Here is a 23,909-nt window from a genome sequence, read left to right on the forward strand (position 1 = left end):
TTAAAGATCAAATAATTTTTTTTTTTTTTTACAAATACCCTAAAATAGGGACCGGGGGAAGTATGTATATAAGATGGGATGTAGGATACAATGCAACGTTTTATGAATATTTAATAATACTCCTTAGAAATGCTCAAAACTACTACAATTCATTCTAACTGCATTATCTCATGCGTGTGGAGTAATGATGGAAAAATTGGGAAAGAAAAAGGTCTGTTTCAGGCACCAACTACTTTTAATGGTGTCAATTGATATGTGCATTTTATCCATAGCCTCATTATTGATAATGGAGGTACTGTTATTTTTGTCTTGAAACATTAGTGCGTTGGTTACTATCAGGATCCCAATCTGATCGCGACATGCTAAGACGAAACTGAGCCCATTCTAAGCTCAAAAACTATTTTGAAATATGATGTGTGTGGATGGGTCCGACCAGACACCAGAATAGGTTCCAACCCACCTCCCACATGTTGCATGGTCCCAGTCTCATGATTACTAGGCTAAACATAAGTTAACGGTGGTCATTATCTTATCTTTTCTCTGTTCTGGTTTTTTCAGTTGATTCATCGCCCTAATTATAACTAAGAAATCACCAGGTAGTGCTCAATGTGCTCATCATATGCCCATAAATCATCATCACAGTTTTTCCCCCCACGTTTGTTCTTTCGCTTAACAGTGACAAACTCAGAAAATCAGACATGTAATGAAGAAGTTTGTCATTAAGAAAGGTATTATGGCCAGCAATTCACGATAGTACTGTTCCTTCTGCAGAACACGTTTGATTCGTTCAAGACTATGTTTGCTAGGAACACACGCACCTAACCATTATAGTACTTCCAATCCAAATCAGAAGAATATACGGTTTAAATAGGATGATATAAAACGTGGGAAAACAAGACAGCATATGTATTTGCCAGTGTCTTTTAGCGTAGATATGCACATGCATGTCGAATAGAATATATATCGATGACCAGAAAGAGGAAATAATCCAAAAAATGTTAACTTAATCACAGAACATGAATCCCAATGGCAGAGTTCAATATAAAGTTGTCTTTACATATCATATTAGGCAACTACTGAAGACTGATATTAAATTATATGGATTTCGTCAATTTCTTTGGTTAATTTATTGAGTTGGCATATAAATCTCCACTTCATACAACGCAATGAATGCATGCTTTGTGAGTCGCGTATCTAGAAACTAAACAATAAAATACTATTTGCTTTTTCAATGTGGGGTTACTATATAATATATTGGATTCAGATTTACTGCCAATGATTTTCATAAAGACTATACAGATTAGGCAAAAAGAGAAAGGGAGACTATGGTGTTAAGGCAGCGACAGGGACCGAAAAAGGGGTAGCTTTCATTGGATTGACAAGCAGGCCACGCCGCACTACATTGATAGGATTGCTTAATGCACTTTTTGGTGAGTCTCTGAAATGAATAGCTTTGTGGAAACAAAGGAAATTCTAGAGAATTGAAAAGTGGCTTTTTCGACGTGGAAGCAGAACTTACACTAGAAAAGATCATGATCTAACTCGATCCACATTAGTCTAGATCTTGTTAAAATCCGTTCATAGCGATGTGACACAAGCTTAGAATGTCGGGTACATTACACCCAAACAAAAAAAAAAAAAAAAAAGAACAGCTTGGTCTGATTGAGGCATGGTGAATTCACAATAAACCAGACCTACGTCAAGGCAAGAATTTGATATTTGGGAATTGGGACCACCAAACTTAGCATGCAATGCTGATGAACCCAACAGGACCAAGACTGCAGCATCTGTGTACATGGCTAGATATTAAACAAGTTAAGACAACATTGAAGTGATTAAACTTGAGTCTCACGAAACAATAGGCAACATTAAGGGACATCTTTGGTAGACGTAAACTTCTTATGCCGACCTGATGTTGCCAGATAAAATAAAACTTAAGCAAATTCAATGACAACCATGTAAAACATGAATTCTTTACAGACAACTGGTAAATGATAAAAAGTAAACTAGGGTTTTGAAAACATATATATATCCATTGTAAAGAATTCTCATAAATTTTTTTAGCCATCTTCCAGTTTCAACTTTCGACCTTGGCTAAATCCGCAGAGCAGAAACCAGATCCTCATATATGCTAAATGACATGACAACCATCAAAATTGAAACACAGAAATTGAGACAAATATTTTTCCCATTGCTGCATTACAAAATTCACAAATACATCAACTTGGGGTTGACCTTTGCAAGCTTCTCGTTGCTGCTTCCGCTAATCTTCTTTGCCTAACTTTTAACCAAGGCAAATAAGCATTAGCGGAAGTAGCAAAAAGAAGCTGAGGGAAAGGAACCACTAATATATTTTGAATTAAAGAAGTTAGGTTGTAGCATTACAAAAAATATATATTCTCTCACGCTTTCAACTTGTATAGTCCCCTTTGGATTTTGTTCTGCTCCGAATGAAAATGTACAGCTTTCCAAGAAGAATAGAACTCCAGAAAGTCGGTTAGGTGCTACTCTCTCAAACTTCGAGAAAGCTTATAACAAAAGTTTAGTCAAGTATCAAGCCTGGACACGCATACTGAGAAAGCTGAGTCATCTTTCAGCTGTATATTATCATGATGACTTCAGAGGAAACATCCCTTGCGTTCTATTTGTCACTATCAAGCCTCGACATGCATACTGAGATGGCATAGAGAAATATGACAAAAGTACGCTCCAGATTAGTCACCTTTCAGCTGTATAATGTGGCAAGACTTCAGCATTGATGCTTTATTTGTCAGGTGGCTGCATACCAAGATGGTTTACATGCTTCCCGACCACTTTTCCTCATACCGCCTCGCCCTTGCTGGTGCAATGATCTCCAGAGCATTATGAATGCATTTACGGTAGGAAAAATCCTCAACAGACTCATCATTCCGTACTATAAAGAAACAGTGAGTATTTTGATGTATAGGATGTTGACCAACCTGCCAATCAAAAAGAGAAGGGACATGGGGGTCTGACCAATATCATAAAAGAGAGAAGTTTCACACAATGCACAGTACTACTCGATGCACTATCTAACGTTGAAAGTCAAGCAAATTCCACATGCACCTACTTATCTCAATCTTAACTCAGTATCGATGCATTACAAGTTTCAAAGCAACATTTCTTCTTATATAATTAATATCACTTACAGGGCAATTCTAGCACAAAATGGTAATGGAAATGTGAAAACTCTCACAGGGACATGGGAATCTAAGAGAACCACTTTGTCATCTACCAAAGACAATAAAAATACTTCCCCTTATAGTAAGTTTCACATAGGAAGAACTGCAGAGTGTTGTGTAATTAGACCTTGAAAACAGGAACAAGTTTTTCCTTTTATGAAAAGGAGAAGAAGATGATCTGGCTGCATCTATTTTTCCAGTTGGAAGTCAATGAATGTGACTAAATAGCTGAAATATTATGAAAAATCACCACAAAAATTTGTTAAAAAAGTAGCATTATCAAGTCCGTAGCAGTGAGAAGTGGCCAGGTTTAGCCCATTTCTATATCAGATTCCAAAATCTATAGCTATCCTTGGCAGCAATCCAATATTGGTGTGCTAATGGCACAAGGATCTGGAGATAAACAATAACCTATAGCATCATTGATTTATTGTTTGTTGCTGTATCTAACAGTGCATTGTTGGGGGGGGGGAATTTCAAGAAAATTAAACTCATTAAAAATTTAAAATTGACCAATTTATTCTCATACTTTTGGTCTTGCTAAATGTCTATAGATCAGAAGATGAAGAAAATGAAGATGCCAACGACAAGCCTTATCGCAAAAGATGGAATCAACTACATGAATTACACAATATCATTGTTCTCCATAATTCGGAAGACGTGCCAAAAAATACTAATAACTTGACTCAAAAGATCATTAAGGGAAAATGTTAAAATGTGACATAACATTCGTTTCAAGAGTTTGTTAATAACGAAAAATGAAAAGAATTGAATTTGAGAAAAACAAATGAAGAGAAATGATCTTTGTATCCCTATTTTTAAAAGAGAACAAAAAACATTATTGAGAAATGATTACAAGAACAAAATAAACATAGTATTTCTGTTGCTTTCTGATTTTTTGCTGTTTAGTTTCCCCCCAAAAAAACATAGTACAAAGAGGATGAGAAGGTATACTTTTCCACCCTTGTAACCAAAAGGGGCACAAGAAGAGACCTTATAGAAAGAATTCTGGCATAAAAACTGCTCGAGAACTTGTTACTTTTAGAAACCTATCGGCATGTTTTGTTGCTTGTTTTCAGAATAATTTTTCGATCTGAAAAACAAAAAAAAAAAAAGACATCTGTATGAAAAAATGTTCTGTTATCTATTCTAAAAAAACAAAAAATTTAGAAGTTGTTATGAAAAATTAAAAAACCAGAACATCTTTTTGATGTTTTGTTACTTTTTGTTCTCTAAAATTAGAGAGAAGGCAGAAAACATCATGTTTTCATTAATGATAATTATGTAATAAAATAAATAATTATTTCAACCATCATTTCACCATTTTAGGTATGTTTTTCAGAATAATTATTCAAACAGATTTTGTTCATTTTTTGTTTCCAAAATTTGTTCCAAAAAATCACTCTGTAGGATTATTTTAAGAACATAAAAACAGAAAACAGAATCAAACAAGCCCTATATTTCTACTTATGGCCAGTGGAACCTGACTAGTGAAGAAGTTCATCAATTATTCTGAGCCCATTAACAAGAATCAATGCTGTAGTTTTAACTTTTAGTACATGCACCTTCTTCCCCAATTACGCGTACCTTTATGTCCCTTACTCCATTGCCAATCTTTTTATTCCAATGAGGATGAAAGTGCAAAACCTGCTTCATGATTTGCTTGTCCACCTCATTTAGTTGCTGATCTGGCGAATATCTACACAAACAACAGCCATACCAAAAAAAAGTTACACCAGAAAATGTAGGGGGCGCACCATGTTGGGAAAACCTAGTCTATTGAACACAAGAACCACATCCAATGGAATGTATACCTCAAGCTTGGTAGCAATTTACAAAATGAGCAAAATTCATATTGGGGTTATAAACAAAGTAACATTCAATATTTATGTTAGGCCAGGTCATCAAGCATTTATGCTAGAATCCCTCCCATGTTCAGCACTACTCTCAATTTGAGAGCTGTTGACAGAGACAGGGTACAGCAATTTTGCCAGAAAGTTGACCTTATGTACTAACAGCTCATCCCCAAGAAAAATAAAGGGAAAATTGCATTCAGGTCCCACAGAAGAAAGTTTATTACCAAGAGATCCTATAAATTTCACTAAATACTCCTACATCCCAAATCCTGCTCATTGACAACTTGACCAAGGACATTGACAATTGGACAACGGTCATTTATAACTTGCATTTTCCTTTACAAGTTGTAAATAGCCATTGGCCAGTTGTTAACGCCCTTAGTCAAGTTGTCAATGTGCAGAATTTAGGACTTGGGAGTATTTTATAAAATTCATGGACCTCTTGATAATAAACTTCTTTCTGTGGGACCTGAATGTAATTTTTCCAAAAATAAATCAATCACACACTTTATTTGATGTATAATAGCCATTTTAATGCCACAATTTCTGGTATTTTACAAGGCAAAAAAATAATGAAGAAAAAACACGCTACCTATAAGTTGTTCTTGCCTCTTACACACAATCTATCACCAGTTAGAGGTCATTTAACCCAATCCTAACAACAGCAATTCCAACCCAAAATGACAGTGAATTATTCATTTCTAGCTCCAAGAGGCACTTAAGCCAACAAACTGATGATAAATAAGCTAATCACATGGATTATTTGGGACACTAAGTGAGGTGACGAGCCCTCCCTCATTAGCTAGATGCTGAGGTGGGAAAACCAACTTAGTTAAATGCCCTGTAGAGCACTTCATGCTAACCAATGCAAAGCCTAGGCATCCATACTACCTTAGTCTCTATCAATTGGCCCCCTCTTAGAGAGGTCACATCTCAGCAACTACATTTTGCGACACTATACTTGACTTCTTTTCTAGTGAAAACCCATTGTAGGCAGCCCTTTGTCAAACCACTGACCGCAATCTCTAATACCAATTGATGGACACTTAATTGGAATCTTCCCTCAAAAACTAGCTAGTAAGGTGAGAGAACTAACTAACTTAAATATCCCATAAAGAACTCATACTACTATAACGTGAGTCCAAGACATTCCATATTATCATAGTCCCCATCAAATTCTCTTTCAATTTTGGAGAGCAGATTATAAGTTGCACTTCAAATCAATATTTCTTTTTAAATATTTAATCATAACAATCAACCATTCAAAAGCATCATATTCACCATAAGACCTCATTATATAACTTCCTTAAGTGTCCTTGTTAGTCTCCCTCTACATCTTTTCACAGAGTTATAGACTATCTACTCAACTCTCTTCAATGATGCCTCCGGTGGCCTTTTTGAATATTTAATATCAAAGATATAGATTTTCTGTGCATTTCAATTTTCAAATTTCACATCTGCAAATTTAATTCTTACAATGGCTAACAACATGCTAGCTCTACTATAAAGAATGCATAAATTGGGCTGACACAATAGGCTATGGATCAAGCCAAAAATCAGTTTATGTAAGAAAAAGAATTCTCACACAACAGTCCTGTTTCATTAAAACCCGGGGGGGGGGGGAGGAATTGAACTTCCATTTGAAAGACCAAAAAACTGAGGTTTATTAGACAAAATCCTTCTAAACCTATCCAAATCAGCACTGGAGAATTGAGAATGGATATGCTTTGATATAAATGGAATTGTTTTGTTTCTCCCCACTGAGTGCAGAAAAAGTCCATAAAACTGGTAATAACAATTTTCTAAGGGTAGGAAGAAAACATTCATGTAAATTTAAATCAAAGAAATTTTCCAAATAAAATGTTCCCCATCTCTTCCCCATTCTCCTAATTCCAGGCATGCGCTAGGATAATATAAGTGATCACGTAGAAGCACTTAGTACATAAACTTGTGATGCTGGTCTACAGAGAGTTTGACAGAACCTTTCAATGCAACTTCCATGCCTAATCCTGTAAACACTAACATGAGGCAAATAACGCAAGACACAGCATAATCCTATTACAGACTTCTCACATGAGACAAAAATTAAGAACTACTTCTTTATCATAAAAAAGCAAGCCCAGAAGAGAATATAATTTTCTTTATGCAGCAGAAAATCTTGGGCGGAAGCAACTGACTGAGATAATCTCTATCACAGCTGTAAAGACAGTATGCCCAATTTGCTTTCTTGTTTTATCCATTCGATAAAACACACTATAAATGTTATTTGTAAACATCACTCCATATGAAATAGAGCTCCTTAACGTTGAGACAATATTTGCTGCCACTAATCAAATAAATATCACAAGTTAAACTCAAAGCAAAGTAGCAAACCATGCTACAGCGACAAAAAGCTACAGCAAATCAACTTACACTTTTAATATGCGCTTTGCTTTGTTAGCCAGCTTCAGAATATCATCCACTGACACCAACTTTCTAATAAGCCCCTTTAAAGCAAGGCAACCCTTTTTATACATAGCACTGCATTTGTCAGACAAATACATTTGTGCTTCAAAAGTATTGATCTGTTGATTCGGCTCATCCACATTGACTTCTAGCAACTTGTAGACATCAACAGGTTTATCAAGTTCATATCCCTGATAAATTTCAACATACCAAATATCAATACAGTTAAACAAAATATTACAAGGAAATGATAAAGTATTTCTAATTAAAAAAAGAATTGTTTGATGAGAAAAGAGAACAGTAGATCAACAGAGGACAAGAAACTAGATAAGGGGGGAAAATGAAAAATCACTAGTTCACAGATGTCGTCAATCCCTTTGTAAATAAAGGATAAAAAAAAAAAGATGCAAGTCTAATAGAAAAAGCAAATTAACATGTATAAATCAATAATGAAAATCAACAGGAACCAAATCATATGTTCCAACAAGCTCATAAAAAATATACAAAAATCAATTAAATTTACTGGCAAGTAGCGTCATTAACATTAGAATTAGGAAACCCTGATACAATACCCCCTTTGTGCACATACTTCAGGATGGGGAAAGCAAATAAAGTCAGGCTGGTTTATTAAGTATTGACCATTCAACCATTAACAACTTGCTGACACAACACCAGCTTAAGTGGAAGGAGTCAAACCTCCCTGTTAGCTGCACAATGTACATAGCATCAGGAATAGGCAGATGCTATTTGTGCTGATGTTTTATTTTCTTAATTATTGCAGATAATACAGGAATATTTGGCATACAAAGCACCATGCAGGATCAGATTAACTCATTCATTCATTCAGTTTACATGTAATTGTCATGAAGAGTTTGTCCTTGTCTAATGGGCAATCTTGCAGGAAGAATTTAGCGTTAAGATTCGCACATCTATTTTTCCAGCAATTCGTACTTTCTTATTCCCTTTGATCCTTTTTATAAGGGTCCATCCACCACTTCATACATATAGGAATTTAGTTAGAATAGGTCAATCTCATTGAAGATGTCTTAAATTTGAATTTTCTCAAAAATTACCCTCATTCAATGAAGATCATTAAATTATGCACTTTTACCTTTATTCTAAACAAGGGCATTTTCGCCCAAAAAAAATAATGATTCAAACAATTTCTAAAGCACCTTATATTAAGGACCAAGCAAACATTCTAGAAGGACACTTGTTAAAAAGGACCCAAAGGAGTATTTCCTACAGGTCATTTGCTGCACCAATCAAACCCTCAATAAGAAAACATTTGATGAGAACAAATGAGACTGTTACTGAACAAGCTTGCACTGTATACTGTGAAAATCATAAGGGATTCAGATAATGAGATGAATAATCAAAAATCCACCACCAGCAGAATCACAGCTTCAATATTTGACTTTTGAGACATGACATCCATTTCTGACAGACCAACAGATAATGGATTTTTTTTTTTAGACAATGAACTGTGCAGTTCACATTGCTAGCACATTCTTGGCTTTTTTCCCCTAATGCAGTCATATTTGTAATAAACTAAAATCTGATCTCAAGCTTGATATATCATACATGAGGAAGCAATTAACTTTACCTTGTTAGAATACATTATATCAAACTGCCCACCTGTCCCTATGGAAGGACAGTTTCCCCAAGCCAATGCATCTAGACTCCCCTGGAGATCATCCCTAACTCCAGCTTTAGCAGCTTTTATAAAGCAACTGCCAGGATTCTGCAATAAAGATTTCAAAGTGTAAGCAAAGATATGGCTATGCATGCTATTCATCATGAAAGCATTTGACTGTAATCATAAGCGTGAAAACTGACAGAGAAGCATGCTTGCACAAAGGGTGATGACACAGATGCATGTTGTCTTTGCCGTGCCATGCCTTTAGGATTCAATCCCACAAATTCTCCACTAACTGATAGACTATCAGCAACTAGAAGCAAATGCTTAGGAAGGATTATCTTGCCGGTATCAGAGATTGCAGATTCCAAACTCTGCATTTATAAAGATGTGTTAGTCAATTAAGTACATGGTGCCATAAATTTCAATTGGAATTGAAGGGTGAAATTACACACATTGTGAAAATATTTCCACCCCGAGTCTATTCCATAGGCTGAACAGAAATGATGTATGTTTTCTGGATGACTACGTGTCCAATCAATCAGATGCCTTATTGGAAGGCAATGATTCACAAGTGTACTCCAGAATCTTCCACTGCCACGGTCATGGGACAAAGTGACCCTCAAGTACAGCTCACCAGAAGAACTATTAGATTTTGATACTTTTGACCGATCACTCCATATGATATCTACCTTTGTTATCTCCAGACAACCTAAAGGACAGTACAGGAATTCATAATAATGAAAGAACATGTGAGTCACTTGTCCACTCCACAATATAATGCCAGATGTAGTAGAAGTTGTAAGAAATTACAATTAATATAATTTGTAGAGGCATCATTTTTAAATCACTTGCACAACTTGAACAGAAGCCAGCGATAAGCAAGTGTAAAAATGACACATCCAAAAGCCAGCGAAAAGCAAGTGTAAAAATGACACATCCAAAAGCCAGCGAAAAGCAAGTATTTAGATCACTACCAACCTTTTATTGCAGTTCCTAGAAGGAAAGGTATGAACCAGCCCTGAACAAAATCTAGCTGTATATAGTCCCTTGGATTTTCAACAAGTGTGACGGTGATGCAAAGATTATCTTCACCTTTTTCATTATTGCCAGCCATAGAACATTTCCTGATAATCCATTGTCCAAGTCAATAGGGAGGGAATGAGGAAAAAGTAACAGAAATCGTGTCAGCAACAAAAAGTTATATTGCTTTCAGGTGAGTTTTCTACTTTCATTTAAGATGTTTATCAACACATACATCTTTCCTCCTTTAAAGAAGTAAATGGTCCCAGTAGGTGATAATTGCAACAGAAACAAATTCAATTCGTACACATTAAAAAAAGGTACCATCATAAGCAGTAAAGATGAATATAGAAGTTCTCCAACTAAGGCAAACAAGTATGCAGACACAAATCTTGCTGATAAATCAATACCGATATAAAATATAAAATATATAACGAGTCATACTATTCATAAGCTATGGACAATGTGGTTCATTTCTCAAATTTCAAGTAATGCCTTGGGGCCTACATATAGTTTCATTCATATTAGAAAACCAACCTGATATCAGTACTCGTTATTCTTTCTTGATCAGAATTCCATTTTATAACAATCTTAAACCTTCATTGCAAAATTGAACAATTCAGTGCACATTTGCACTGCACAGAATTGTCTATTTTCATTAAATCCTATTTGTCTCACTTCTAATTTTCAATCTCACCAGTTTCTTTCTTTCATTCCAAAAGTTCTCTACAGTTTTGTTTCAAATAGCCTCAGAGGATTTTAGTTATTATTTATAGACAATTTTTTTAGTGGTGTGGCTTGTGACTTGCATGCAAAGCAAATTTACGAGTGCAACAACCTTGAATGTAACTTATCTCCCGTATGATTTATATATATATCAGTGTATGGACAGGAAATTGAACTTGCAATTTTGGCTTTATGTCTAAATGTACTGATCAAATTGAGAAAGATAGAAGAAATATATTGGAAGATTTGTATCATTCTCAAGTCATGCTCCTCATGCATGTCATATGAATGTGGGAACAAATACAATTGTAGCTAAATATCAGGAAGTAAAACAATATAGAGCATACGAACTTTATCATAATATTAATGAAAAAGAAAATCCAAAATTAGCAATTCTTGAAGCAACAAACAGCGAGGAAAAGCTTACTTGCTTGATATTTCTAAACTGGGAAGAACGACTTGTGATTTACATCTTTGGGCTTGTGAATTCCATCTTTTGTGCAAAGAGTCAATAATCAAATCCACTTTTAGCTTTCTCTTCGTTAAAATTGCCATGTTAATATGAAAATGGCACACCCAAGGACTCAATTTCCGTTGCATACAATTTGGTTGGGTGAATATTATCATGACATTAGAAACAATGTCTGAAAACCGCAGTCTCTCCAAATGATTTTTAACTTCCAAGGCTCCATATTCAAACCCATATTTCTGTCTATTCAGATTCTCAGATAAAAATAAAGACACTGTCTGGTCACCGCTTTTTTTCTTCGAACCACACTCCAGTACTTTTTTCAAATTCAGCAAAGGTGATGTTTCAAGTAGACTGATTGGTTGATCCAAAGCACTGTACGCAGCTTCAGAAATTGCACAAGCTGAAAGTGCTCCGACAGGTTGGCCACCAATAGCACCATCTTGACAATAGATATCAGCAGATGGGTCATCATTTGTATCATATGAGAACTTTATAAGTTGACTACCATATGAACTTCTCACTGTTCCATCATATGCAAGGTACAAATCACGCATGAAGAACATAAGTCTTCGCGTCAAAGTTCCAGGTAGATCAGCGTTGTCACTGAATGAACTATCTCGGCTTGTAACTGAATGAACAAAACATTCAAGAGGATTCAACCCTGTCAGAAATGAGCTTTCAACCACAGCATATGGAATGTAAGACTGAGCAGATACAGGAGTATCATAAAACATATGGATTGAATCAACTTCCTTTTGACTATTCCAAGCAGCACACGAAAGCTGATGTGGAATTTTGAATGATAGGCGAACCAGAGAATGTTGCAAGCCAAGACACATCGCATGCTGCACTAATTTGAGTAAATTACCCTTGCTTCCAGCTTTAAACATTGTAAGCAAAGCATTGTCCTTGGATCCAAATTTGATGGCTAAGCTTTGAATATCTCTATAAACTTGTCGAAATGCATCAACTGAACATTGACTGAGAGCTGCAGATATTTGCCTGTCATAATTCAGATGCTCTCCTTCAACAACAAAAGAATTCAGTTTCTCTTCTCCGTTTCCAGAAATCTCATCTTGATGATGAGTCACCAACAACTGTTTAAACTTACATGCATATTCTGCTTCTTGCAAGCCATAGCAGAGTTCCTCCATCATATTTTTCCGTGAGTAGGAGTCAGAAGAAAGGTACAAGTCTGAGAGTGATACACTAAACCCAGTCATAGACAACCACTCACAAAGAACTTTTTGCGCTACATGCAAGAAGCCTAGAAATTTCTCCGGATAATGCTGCACCAAGCTCTGATATATATTACAAGAAGAGTCACGTAACCAACCAGAAGAATCAGAATGTGATATTAACTCCCCCTCACTAATAAAAACATCACTTGAAGGACAGGAGTAGTCAAAATCAGGAGGCAAGAGCATGCTAAATAATTGTTTGCCACTCCAGAAAGAAGAATTACTAAAATGAGCTTTTACAATTGCAGGTGGTATCAGATTATGGCAGCAAAACATTTGAAGCTGCTGCATTTGGTAAATATTTAACAAAGCCCCATCTTCCATAAGTAAATAAGCAGCAGTTAAACTGTCTTGACTAAGCGAAAGTAGATTTCTACCACTTTGCTCATTTATTAATTGCCTATCTAACGCAACTAGCTCGTTCAGCTCAACTCTTGAACCAATTGATTGTGGAATATAACCATGCACGCAATCCCCATCAAAATCGCCACGCAATGGGGAACAACAAAATGGATTAATAGATACCACATATGACATGGGAAGGACCCTAACAAAAAGGGCAATCAGCGAATGTGGATGTATTGAAGGAGGCCTATTGATCAAGACCATATCCCCATCGCTAAGAGGCCTATAAATCATGTCCCCTATCTTGAGGTCTTCCTTTTTATACAATAACAATGGTTTGCCTTTTCTACAGACACGTATATGCCCCTTCTCTAGTAAAAGAAGCTCACAGCAGTAAAGCAATTTTTCCTTATTTTGCCTATTGACATGTTCAGAAACCAGCAAACTTTCTGCAATTTGAAAAGGGATACCAATTTGGCCAAGCTTGAGATTTGGATCACCAATAACTACTGTACGGAATGAATGATCATTGCGCTTCCCAAGAACAACATCTTTCATCCATCTCAAACCAGATGAGGTGCAAGCATTTTCTTTAAGCTTTCTTTGCTGGAGAGCAGCAAAACTATTATCTGGTGTTTTATCAGGATTTAGCTGCATCATTAAACTAGAATCATAAATAACCAGCAGTATTCCAGACAGATTTGCTGAAACAGTAGAAAAAAATACTCTGAATTGCATGCCTTAGAGATCCTCAGACAATCCAAAACACGAGAAATTAACTCATCAGCTGTGCCTCTGAAGTCAACCAGTTTCTTGTATGCTCTTGTCCTGTCATCCTAAGTCATTTAAGCCAATAAAGTAGCACATAAGAAAAGAGAAACTGGAGTCATTTGACTATGTGAATTAACCAATATATAATCAGAGGTGAAGATATGTACAAAAAACAATCGGTTCTCATTAGAAGAAGCATGCATGATTTCTGTCAGACGGTGAGAATTTGGTGTCACAAGGAAGCTATGGAGAAAAAGCAAATCACTCTGCGAAACAAACTTTTCAATGAAACTTGGATCAACATCACTCAACAAATCATCAACCTGCAAATCAAAACGACATAAAAATTACATCAGCTTTGCATTAAGAAACACCAGTGCTGACGATGAAAATGATTTTAGAACATGAAGAACTAAATTACGCTGAGGGTGTATAGATATGACAGGAGGGGCAAACACTTTCTAATTGGAAAGAACAGAAGACTTTTTTAGGAGACTTGGTTTTCCAGTCCTTCCCAGTCACTATAACCCTTCTTGCTATGCAGGATCATTCATAGACTCATAGTAAAGCGAGTGATTAATAAAAACCAATTGACAAATCCTACCAAATCTAAATCCCAAAATTTTGGACAGCAATGCATGTATTTGTTTGCAATCAAACATGCACGGGATAACATATATCACTGTATCTTTCATGTTGACAACTAATGCACATCGACACAATTTCATATGAATCTTTTCAAAATATCAAAATCAGAATGTGCTTTTCTTCATTTGAATTTTAGTGGCAAAAAGTTACGCTCTGCAGCAGCATGATCATTGATAAAACTCAAACTTATAGATGTGTGGTACACTGATTTATCATTCTCCCAGGCATACTAAATCAGATTTTGAGATTCCCCTGTTTGATTTGATTTGACAAATATTAAGCACATGATGTTCCAATGATTGATAATGATTCCCTTCTAGGTTGCAATTAGCAATCCTAGGTATCCAACATTGAATTTTTAAACACTCTCTTCCAGTCATCCATATATAACCAATCACATGTATGCATGCACATGTGCACGTGCAAATAATATACCATCATAATGTGCCATCATAATGTGCCAACCGCTTGCACATACCATCATAATGTGCAATTTATGAAATCTAAACAGCATGGAAAATAAACATTGCTGAAGATGCAATATCTCTTTTCCTCAGCTTAAAAATCACATGCATTAATTATAAAATGCATAATTAATATAAAATCTTCAAATCGACAAAATTTATAAAAGGGAAAATAGTGATGAAGGACCATCGGAAGAAATTTATATCAGTCAAGGACTAGTTGTTGTCAAAATCTAAATATTTCATAAGCTTGTAAAATAAACCTTAAGGCAAAGAATGTTAACGTTTTAGCTCATAATTATTTAAAACTACATATCCACTGAAGGCTTAAACATATAGCAAACTGATCCACTAGAGTACTCCTAGAAAGTTTGAAGACAGGCTCAATTCATAAAAGGATTACACAAATTGGTATAAACGTGAATAAAAGTCAAAGGCGTGCATTAAATTCTTTAGAATATCAACCGGAACAATATATTTCATCTTAAACTTTAAAAGTTACGGGAGATTCATGCCAAATTAGTCAAATCAAAGATTAGAACAAGCACCAATGCCAATCACAGACCATTCCAAAGAGGTAATAAATAGCCTTAGAATCTGGCATTCCAAGAAATAAAAAAGAACAAAATCCCATGCCTTCTTATCAGGGAATGCAAGCTTCCTTACCTTTTCAGGGAGGCATCACATTCCAAAAAATTATGGAAATGCTAAGGAAAGAAGTTAAGATTTCATAACCTGAGACATCAAACTTGGGTATCCAACACGCCCAGGAATTCTAGATGCATAGATGAAGACTGTGTACCAAACAACTCCATAATATAATGTGGATATGATACTTGTAGTCAATAAAATTTTTAAGAATAGTAATAGCAAATATGTAGAATTTGAAAAATCAATAACATAATTCACTGCAAGATTGGCCTTCTCTAAAATTAAAAAGAAAAAAAGGAGGAAGAAAACAAATATCTGATCGTTTATCTAATCTATCAAAATTGTGAAAAAGGGTATGAACAGATAACCCCGGAATCATCAAATCCCATGCACATTCATTGTATACAACAAAAGAAGAAACAACAATGCTGCAAAATTCTAATAAGCACACAGCTACCTGAGCAGGTGATAAAACCCTTCTATTCATTTTCATACAACTTTCTTCTTGTTGAACATCACTTGGAATAAAATCCCAATAATCAGCAGGCAATCCTCTCAAAATTTTCTTCGGATTTTTCTCATTTATTTCCACCATAATTGCAGTTCTTCTGAATAGATCGTTTGAAGAAACTTTGAATTTCATTGCCGGATAAAACCCAGTTGAACTTCCCTGTTTATTGCACAAGCTGTTAATTTTTTGTGGAGAAGTGAAGAAGAGAGTGAAGAATAAAAATTATTAAAAAACGTTAGGGAAGCATTTCATACTTACAGCACAATATTTGCAACCCATTGGTTGCTTGTTTTTTGAATGAACACCCTGTAAGAAGAAATCTGAACTATCAATGGGTACCCTAGCAAGCATGCAAACCCATAGAAGCTAACCAATGTATTACTAACACAATCACACGCTGAACCTTTAGGGAGCCAAAACTTGGAAAAGAAAATGAAAGGAATGAATCTGCACATAATCAACTACTCTACCTTTTTGTCCAACCCTTCGACAGGCAAATAAAGGGAGAAAAAAATGAAAAGGATTGAACACATATTGAGATATCCAAAAATGAACATAGGCAACCAGTTCTGTCCCCCAGCATTAATAATTCATCTGGGGATTTCCATATTTTGTAATGCATGAAAGGAAGGATCTGATTCCACATAACATAAAAGACAGAATAAATTCTCATATTTTTACAGTATTCGATTCTCAAGTACATTTTTAATTGTCTAACTTCAACAAAAAGGTGGCTGGCAAAAATATCCTTGTAGCTTATATGAAAACTCAAAGTTTGATATGAGCACTTTAAATGAAAACTCAAAGCATACGGTAAATTTGGATTTCAAGGATTTCTTGCTTAATTTTCCTGCAGAAAATTATTTAAATATATAATATACAATCTCATTAGCAACAAAGTAATTATTCGTAGGAGGAGGAGGTACCTGACCTTAAACCACAATTCTTGTCGAATAGACTTACATCCAGGGCAGATTTTGTTCAAAATTTCTGAAATCTCAGAGAGAAAATATGGGTGGAGCAACGGAAAAGGAAATTTGATAACTCCAAAATGACCTGAAACTCAACATATTTCTCTCAGTATCCTATCTAGTGAAGTTACATTGATCAGAAATTGAGTGAATCCCAAAACACCTTTTCTTATTAGATATCCATACACACCTTCGCAGAATTTCCTTTCCTTTGAACCACATGTGGAGCACTCCCAAGATGGATTTGGAAGACCCAAATCAGAACAGGTGACCTGCCCAGCTGCATTAATCTGCAATGCAGATATATACTCCTGTAGAGGTAAAACTAATTAACTTGCAATATATGGCTATTGAATTAAAAGGCCATAAGAAGATATTTATGATTGATGATCAAACCAGCAGACTACAATTTCCTTTTTGACCAGTAAGGACAATTTATGCACCCAAACATAAATGAACAGGTCCCTACCCTCTACTTCAAGCTTCACATTACATGGCATGCCATTTAATCTAATACTTTGTTATGCCAAACTGGCAAGACAAAGGATCAAACTGAAAAAACAAAGAAAAGAAGAAACTGATATTAATAAAAGATCAAGATTATACTTAACTCTATCTGTCTCAGTTAAAACATCAAACTTTATCCCCGTTATGAGACCACATGGCACCTTTTGCTCGTGAGAGAAGTCATCATCCATGGGACACGGAATCTTCGTATTCAGCACAAATGTTGAGCCTATTCATTTGCGAAAGTAAATAAATGAATGAATAATATAGGATAAAATAAATAAGCCCAAAGAACAAGAGTGCAGAGCGGGTTATGCTTAAATTATAGAAAATTAACCTCATTTAACTAGCTTGGCCTACAGATGCATCGTTTTACTCATGGTGATTTTTCCTATCATAGCATTCTAGTAAAACTAGTCCAGTAATATATTTTCTATATTCTAATATTAGACAACTTCAAAGCATTTGAGCTACATAAACTAATCAACCCATCAAAACTTAGCATGCTTATTCAAAATCTAAATTAATGAACTCCAGCTAGAACATGCAGAACAAAGAATTAAATGTTTTAAAGGAATCAACCTTAGAATGGTGTGTTTTATCTCCATGTCCCTATGGACATGATGATAAAAATATATTAAAATCGCCATATTTGACATAATTTGGGGAGCATGCATTTTTCAAAGGAAAGAAATCCAGCAGAAGACAGTAATGGAAGGATATAAATAACTTTTTTGTAGAAAATGCAGAATATGTCATGTATAAATTGAAAAGTTTATCCTGCAGGCAAATTATATCCTATAAAGGAATAAGAGCAATAAAAAGACATATTAGAAAAATCTAAGCAACCAACAAAACAAGTCAGCTCATAAATGAACAGACAATAAAATAGAGCCCTACTTATCCGTAATATATCATTACACATAGTCCTTCTTGCCACTGAGAACATTAAGATTTGCAAAGAGGTCGTCATTCAAAACACAAATAATTAAAATGGTAATAATTAGAAAACAGAATTATGGAAAACAAGTTCAAGATTTTTTTTTCCCCTTCTTTTCAGTGAGACGGAAGGAGTATCCTCCACCAATAGCAGTAACTGACTGTCCTCAAAATACAAAAGGGCAAAAGGAAAATCCCTCCTTACTGGATTTTTCTTCACACACAAAGGCTAGTACTCTTAGAAGACAAAGGCCCCAACCACTTACACCAACCTAGGATAGTTTCAAAGAGTCGGCAGTAATTCATCTTTCTTACACATTGATTAATTCATTATAATTAAAATGTGAAAATCAACCATGGTAATCAAGAACATAATTCAATAAATCATTGGACATATATCCTTTTGATTTCATCCAAAGTTAGCCAGCGTGAATGCTTCATCCCCTGCCAGCTATTGCAGAACTGCAATGTTCCTCTGAGACCACACCATTACCATGTCCCAGCCCTACCTATTAAAAATCTTTGAAATCTCATCTCATTCTCTTGTTGGTAAATAAGTTCCCTTTTCTTGGGTTTCAGTAATACTATTAGTATCTTATCCTCTTGTAGGTAAATGATCTCTTTCAACCTGTTGCTGTGTTATGTAATCGTGTTACGCATTACAATGTACAAACTATGGCATAGACGAACTTTACTAACAATGTGATCAACATTGGGTTGAAAGTTAAAGAATTTAAACGGCATTCTAAAGTGTTACATGCTTTTGAAATAAACTTCGGTGCTCAGCCTGTAACGAGTATTTACAAAGCCTAGACGTATACGCGTTTATCTGTGTTTATCTTTAAATGGAACAATCATATGGAGGATAAAAGGGTTTCCGCTGTATTCATATGATCCAGCACGGTTTTAAGTAAAATCTAGCTTTTGAAAAAACGGAAGCCAACCAATTACATATAAAAAACGGAGAAAACTGGTCCATAGCTGAATGGATTAGCAGTTGTGTGCAGCAAACGAATTACTTCGGCAGGAAAATCTATGCACATTGCCAGCAACACCATCCCTCAAACCTCAAAAGGCATGATCATGTAACATGCAAGGCAGTGCCATGCACCCTTAATATAAATAACCCTCAATGAACCCAACAACAAACATTATAGACGAGACTGCGGTGGTCGTTCAAAAGAAATAGTGATCGCAGTATTTCTAAGAAACAGAAACACAACGTCCACGAATTGAGAGTAATTAAAAAGAGCAGACCTGGAAGAACAGAAACGACGAAACTCTGATACCCACTCGTTGAAAAGAATGCGGCTTTGCAGAGCGAAACAGAGTAGAACCAAGTACCGCAGCTCACAAGGGAGCTGCTCTGCAACTACGGATAACAGAACCAGGGGAGCCAAGTTTAAGAAAAAGAAATCAAAGAAACGACGAAGGAGAGGAGAGGAGAGGAGTGATATCGCCGGCGGTCACTTTCAACGAAACAGCAGACAAATGCCGAGGTGGAGAGGACTGTTTTGAGACCAGAGGCCGAGGGAAAAGGTTCTAGTTAGCGTCAGAAATATAACCCTCCGTTCTTCTTGAATTTACGGCCCTGACCTAACCTCTGCGACTCGGTACTGATTAAGAATCAATGTGCAGGCAGTTACAAGAAAAATATAAAAAATTAAAAAAAATAAAAAATTCATAAGAGCTGTTTAAAACTATTTTTATTTTATTATTTTAAAAATTGATATTCTGTAAAATATATTTTGAGAACAGAAAAATAATAAAAATAAGTATTTTTTTCTTCCTCTCTTGTTCTCCAAAACAATAATCACAAAATATTTAAAAGTTATTTTTATTTTTCTATTCTCTAAAATAATATTTTATTTTTTTTATTCTTCAAAATATTTTTTCAAAATACATTATTAAATAATTTTTTTTTATTCTTTTATTTTGAAGAATAAAAAATTATTTTTAGAATAGGTTTCACACAGGCTCGTAATAATTAAAAAAAAGAGAGAGATGCAGTGGGACCCGCTGGAGGGGCGGAAGCGGAAAGCATGCCAACCCAAAATACCTTATATTACGCTAATGCTCGTACCTTATATTCAGGGAAGCCAAAATGGAGCTTTCAGTTTGTTTTCTTGCCTGATATTTGATAATACGTTTGTAAATGGTTGGCAAAAAATAAAAAATAAAAACTTTTGTTGATGCAAAGAATTTATTGAAAGCCTTACCAAAGGTCTAGAGCGAGAAGATTCTGACTTTATAGCATTCAGATTGTGGTCGAACAAGTAGATTAAATAGATGAAAATTCTGGAGATTCTGAACTAAAGCTTGCTCGTTTGTTGCAGGAGAAAGCTGGATCATGTCTGGCAAGGGCAAGGCAGAGACATGAATGTGGGTATGGTTGGAAAGGAAATTACTAGGTAAAGTTTTTTGCCTTTCTTTGTTCATGTGCGTTTAGGTTAGTAAGTTAGTAACTGGTTGTGTGTCTATTCGTTGGAATGCATTTCTTCAACAAAAATAAAAAAGAAATTTATATATTACGTATATATCCAGAATCAATACTCGGGTCTTGGGCCCTCCGGTGCGTAACTCGTGAGTGAATGCCGAGTTGCTGACTGCTCCCCTGTCTGTTTCCTCCTGTGAAGGATCAAGGGTCATGTATGTGAACGCTTGTCATCCATCAATATTACTATTCAATTGGATATTAGATATATATAATTTAAAAAGACGAGCCCCAAAAAAAAACCTTTTAGCCTTTCACCCGTAAAAGGTGAGCCAGAATTTTACTGCATTGAATTTTTTTCTTAATCTATATACAAAAACATTAAGCATCATATGGAAAGATACGGAGGAATTGCACCTTATAAAACGCCCATTTGATTAACATTAAAAAATAAATAATTTTTAGATAATTTAAATATTTTATAAAAATATGTTTATTTCATAGAGATTTTATAAAAATTCAACATTATTTTATATTTAATTACATTAATAAAACATAATTATTAATTAATTATTTTTAAATTTTATGATATCTTCCTTAACTTTTATTTTATGAAAAGGATTTATTTTTAATTATATTTAAAATTGTATAATATATTCATTTATCTTTGTTTTTAAAAACATTTTCTCTCATCTACCAGTTTTTATAAACTACTTAAATAATTAGACACATGTTTTAAAATTTTGATAATTTTAAAAATTTAGAAAAGATATCATAAAAACTCACAAAATAAATTTAAAAAAATAAATATTTTTTATAAAAAATAAACTAAAAAATATGCTCAAAAAAAATATGCCATTCATGATTTATAAAATCACGTTTCGGTATAGTTTATATATATTTTCCGTTTTTAAGAATAATCAACAATCTTTTAAACTCTAATTTTTATGGGCCAACTTTTCACCCCTTATTTTCAATCAATATTAATTTATTGAATATCTTTAGCTAAGGCCAAAACTAACTAAAATAGTTTGTTTTTTTTTGCCGTTGTATCTTTTATAAGAAATATATTATTCATAGTTTATATATTTTACTACAGTTTTTATATTTGGTATTAACATTAATGTGTTATTGGATTTATGTTTTTACTATCATTAGAATAGATTATGTACAGTACTTTTTCAAATCACAATATAAGATATCTTATAGAAATCTTATGATCCAAAATATAAGATATTAAATAATTTTTATATCTTTTTAACTATATCCCTCCTTTATTTATTACTCTTTAAAAAATTATATATTTAAATTTTAATTATCATTATCAAGGCTCTTACATGAGGTATTTAATAAGAGTATAAATGAAAAGATATTGACATTTTTAAAAATTTAAGATTCCAACTAACATTATTTACAAATTATGAATTAATTAATTATGACTTATATTATGATTTAGAGAGAATAGTTCAAAGCTAGATGTTAATACTGTAAATTTTTATGGATTATGGGGTGATATCTTGATAATGATGATGGCTTTGCCATGCAAATCTTGAGTTTAATCCACATCTATGTAAAGAGTTTAGAATGCCATATACGCCAGTCTAGCTTTTTCCCAAATCAATGACAAATGAATCTTCGAAATGTATAAGGAAAATAAAATTTTTTATCCATAAAATTTCCTTTATCAATTTAGTTCACATGAATTGTCCATTATCAGTTACATCCCTGTATTTTTATAATCAACAGAACCAAATATTGTGGTTTGAAAACGATATAAAGAAAATTAATGAAATCATTCCATATCGGGGATGTTCGAGTTTAAAACTGATACATGATTATGAAACTAATGCCATTTTCTAAACCTCATTTCCTCCGCACCAGTTTGGAATTATAAAAATGGTACAAGATTTTAGGGACATAATGGATAACAACCAAATTACAAAGACCAAGTTAATAAATATGAGAAAGTCTAGGCATCAAAAGTTTTATTTTCCCAAAATTTATATTGAAATAAATATTTCAGACTAAAATATTTGTTCCGTTTATTTAATCCCACACATGAAAAACAAAGCCAGCCACAAATGAAAATCTGCTATACAAAGAAGCACCTTTATTTAAGGCTTAGGATTATATTCTACATACAGAATATAATTAGGGGGAGAACCCATTTACCCCTCTGTATTTGATGCATATTCGTGAACCTTGATTATATTTTTTTCCCCCCCAAAGAAAATTAACCATTTGTTTCTTTTTAATTTTCCTGTTTTACCGTGGAAAGAGGGCAATATTGGAATATTTATTTATTTATGGATTAACATTAATTAATAAGTCCAAATAGATTGGTCTTTATAATCTTATGTGGACCATGATAGGAGGACTACACAAGTGAGCCCAATGGACAGAAGTCCAACCCATAACGCAATAGTTGCCAGTTATTTCCTATCTCTTAACTGACTGAGTCAGAGATAATGAAGTATATAATTATTTATTATTTAATAAGGCAGTTATCAACTTAATTTATATAAGACGATTAGTCGATAACCGCACGCACACGACTCATTCCTCTACTTTCATTATTTCTGAACTCTCTGAAGGCTCTGGGGACCAGTGATTTGTGTGCCTGCCTACACTCGAGGTAATCGAGCTTTCTTAGGCGCTCATGGATTCTTCATGTATGCATACATTATTTTACTTATTTATATGAATTAAGATATATAGATCTAACAGGCAAAAGATAGTGAGACACGGATCAAAATCAATTATACGGAGATCATTGTGAAGGTGTTAAAACAACTTGCATTAATGTAATGTAAGCTAAAAATGACTATATATCATATTAAGTGAGCAGAGCATCGTTGCTGGCAACACACCACACCAGGATCAAAACAACTCAACCTCGTCACTGGAAATAACAACACAAATGAGTTTCATTCTGTGATTCTGATCACGCAAGCGATTCACTTTTATTCTGATATTTATTTTTCATTGCCCCATCTAAACTAATTTCAAAGGATTTATTCCAAGCAAGACACGCAATTGGAATTAGAAATCGCCTGCTCTTCA

The 23,909-nt window shown here is 34.4% G+C and overlaps 1 protein-coding gene across 3 annotated transcripts; it reads right to left on the bottom strand.

Annotated features, from left to right (window-relative positions):
• Nucleotides 1–2,170: 2,170 nt before the first annotated feature.
• On the bottom strand, nt 2,171–19,926 carry LOC129322328 (DNA-directed RNA polymerase IV subunit 1). 3 transcript variants are annotated; one of them, XM_054968608.1, is made up of 16 exons: nt 19,706–19,926; nt 17,578–17,702; nt 17,157–17,277; nt 16,927–17,051; nt 16,254–16,301; nt 15,942–16,154; nt 13,889–14,044; nt 13,691–13,786; nt 11,320–13,601; nt 10,125–10,270; nt 9,599–9,855; nt 9,344–9,517; nt 9,111–9,248; nt 7,472–7,695; nt 4,791–4,902; nt 2,171–2,960 (listed from the first exon to the last, which is right to left on the bottom strand). In XM_054968608.1, exons 2-16 carry the CDS (start codon nt 17,662–17,664, stop codon nt 2,796–2,798), a joined length of 4,344 nt encoding a protein of 1,447 aa, XP_054824583.1. In that variant the 5' UTR covers nt 17,665–17,702; nt 19,706–19,926; the 3' UTR covers nt 2,171–2,795. The 3 variants fall into 3 exon arrangements, with proteins under 3 accessions (XP_054824583.1, XP_054824582.1, XP_054824584.1); XM_054968607.1 differs by having other exon boundaries at nt 19,670–19,926; XM_054968609.1 differs by lacking the exons at nt 17,157–17,277; nt 17,578–17,702; nt 19,706–19,926 and having other exon boundaries at nt 16,922–17,028.
• Nucleotides 19,927–23,909: the final 3,983 nt, after the last annotated feature.

The sequence above is a fragment of the Prosopis cineraria genome, unplaced genomic scaffold, assembly GCF_029017545.1.
Source record: "Prosopis cineraria cultivar Desert tree isolate PC_DT_omini unplaced genomic scaffold, ASM2901754v1 PC10, whole genome shotgun sequence".
In the NCBI taxonomy this organism is placed as follows: Eukaryota; Viridiplantae; Streptophyta; class Magnoliopsida; order Fabales; family Fabaceae; genus Prosopis; species Prosopis cineraria.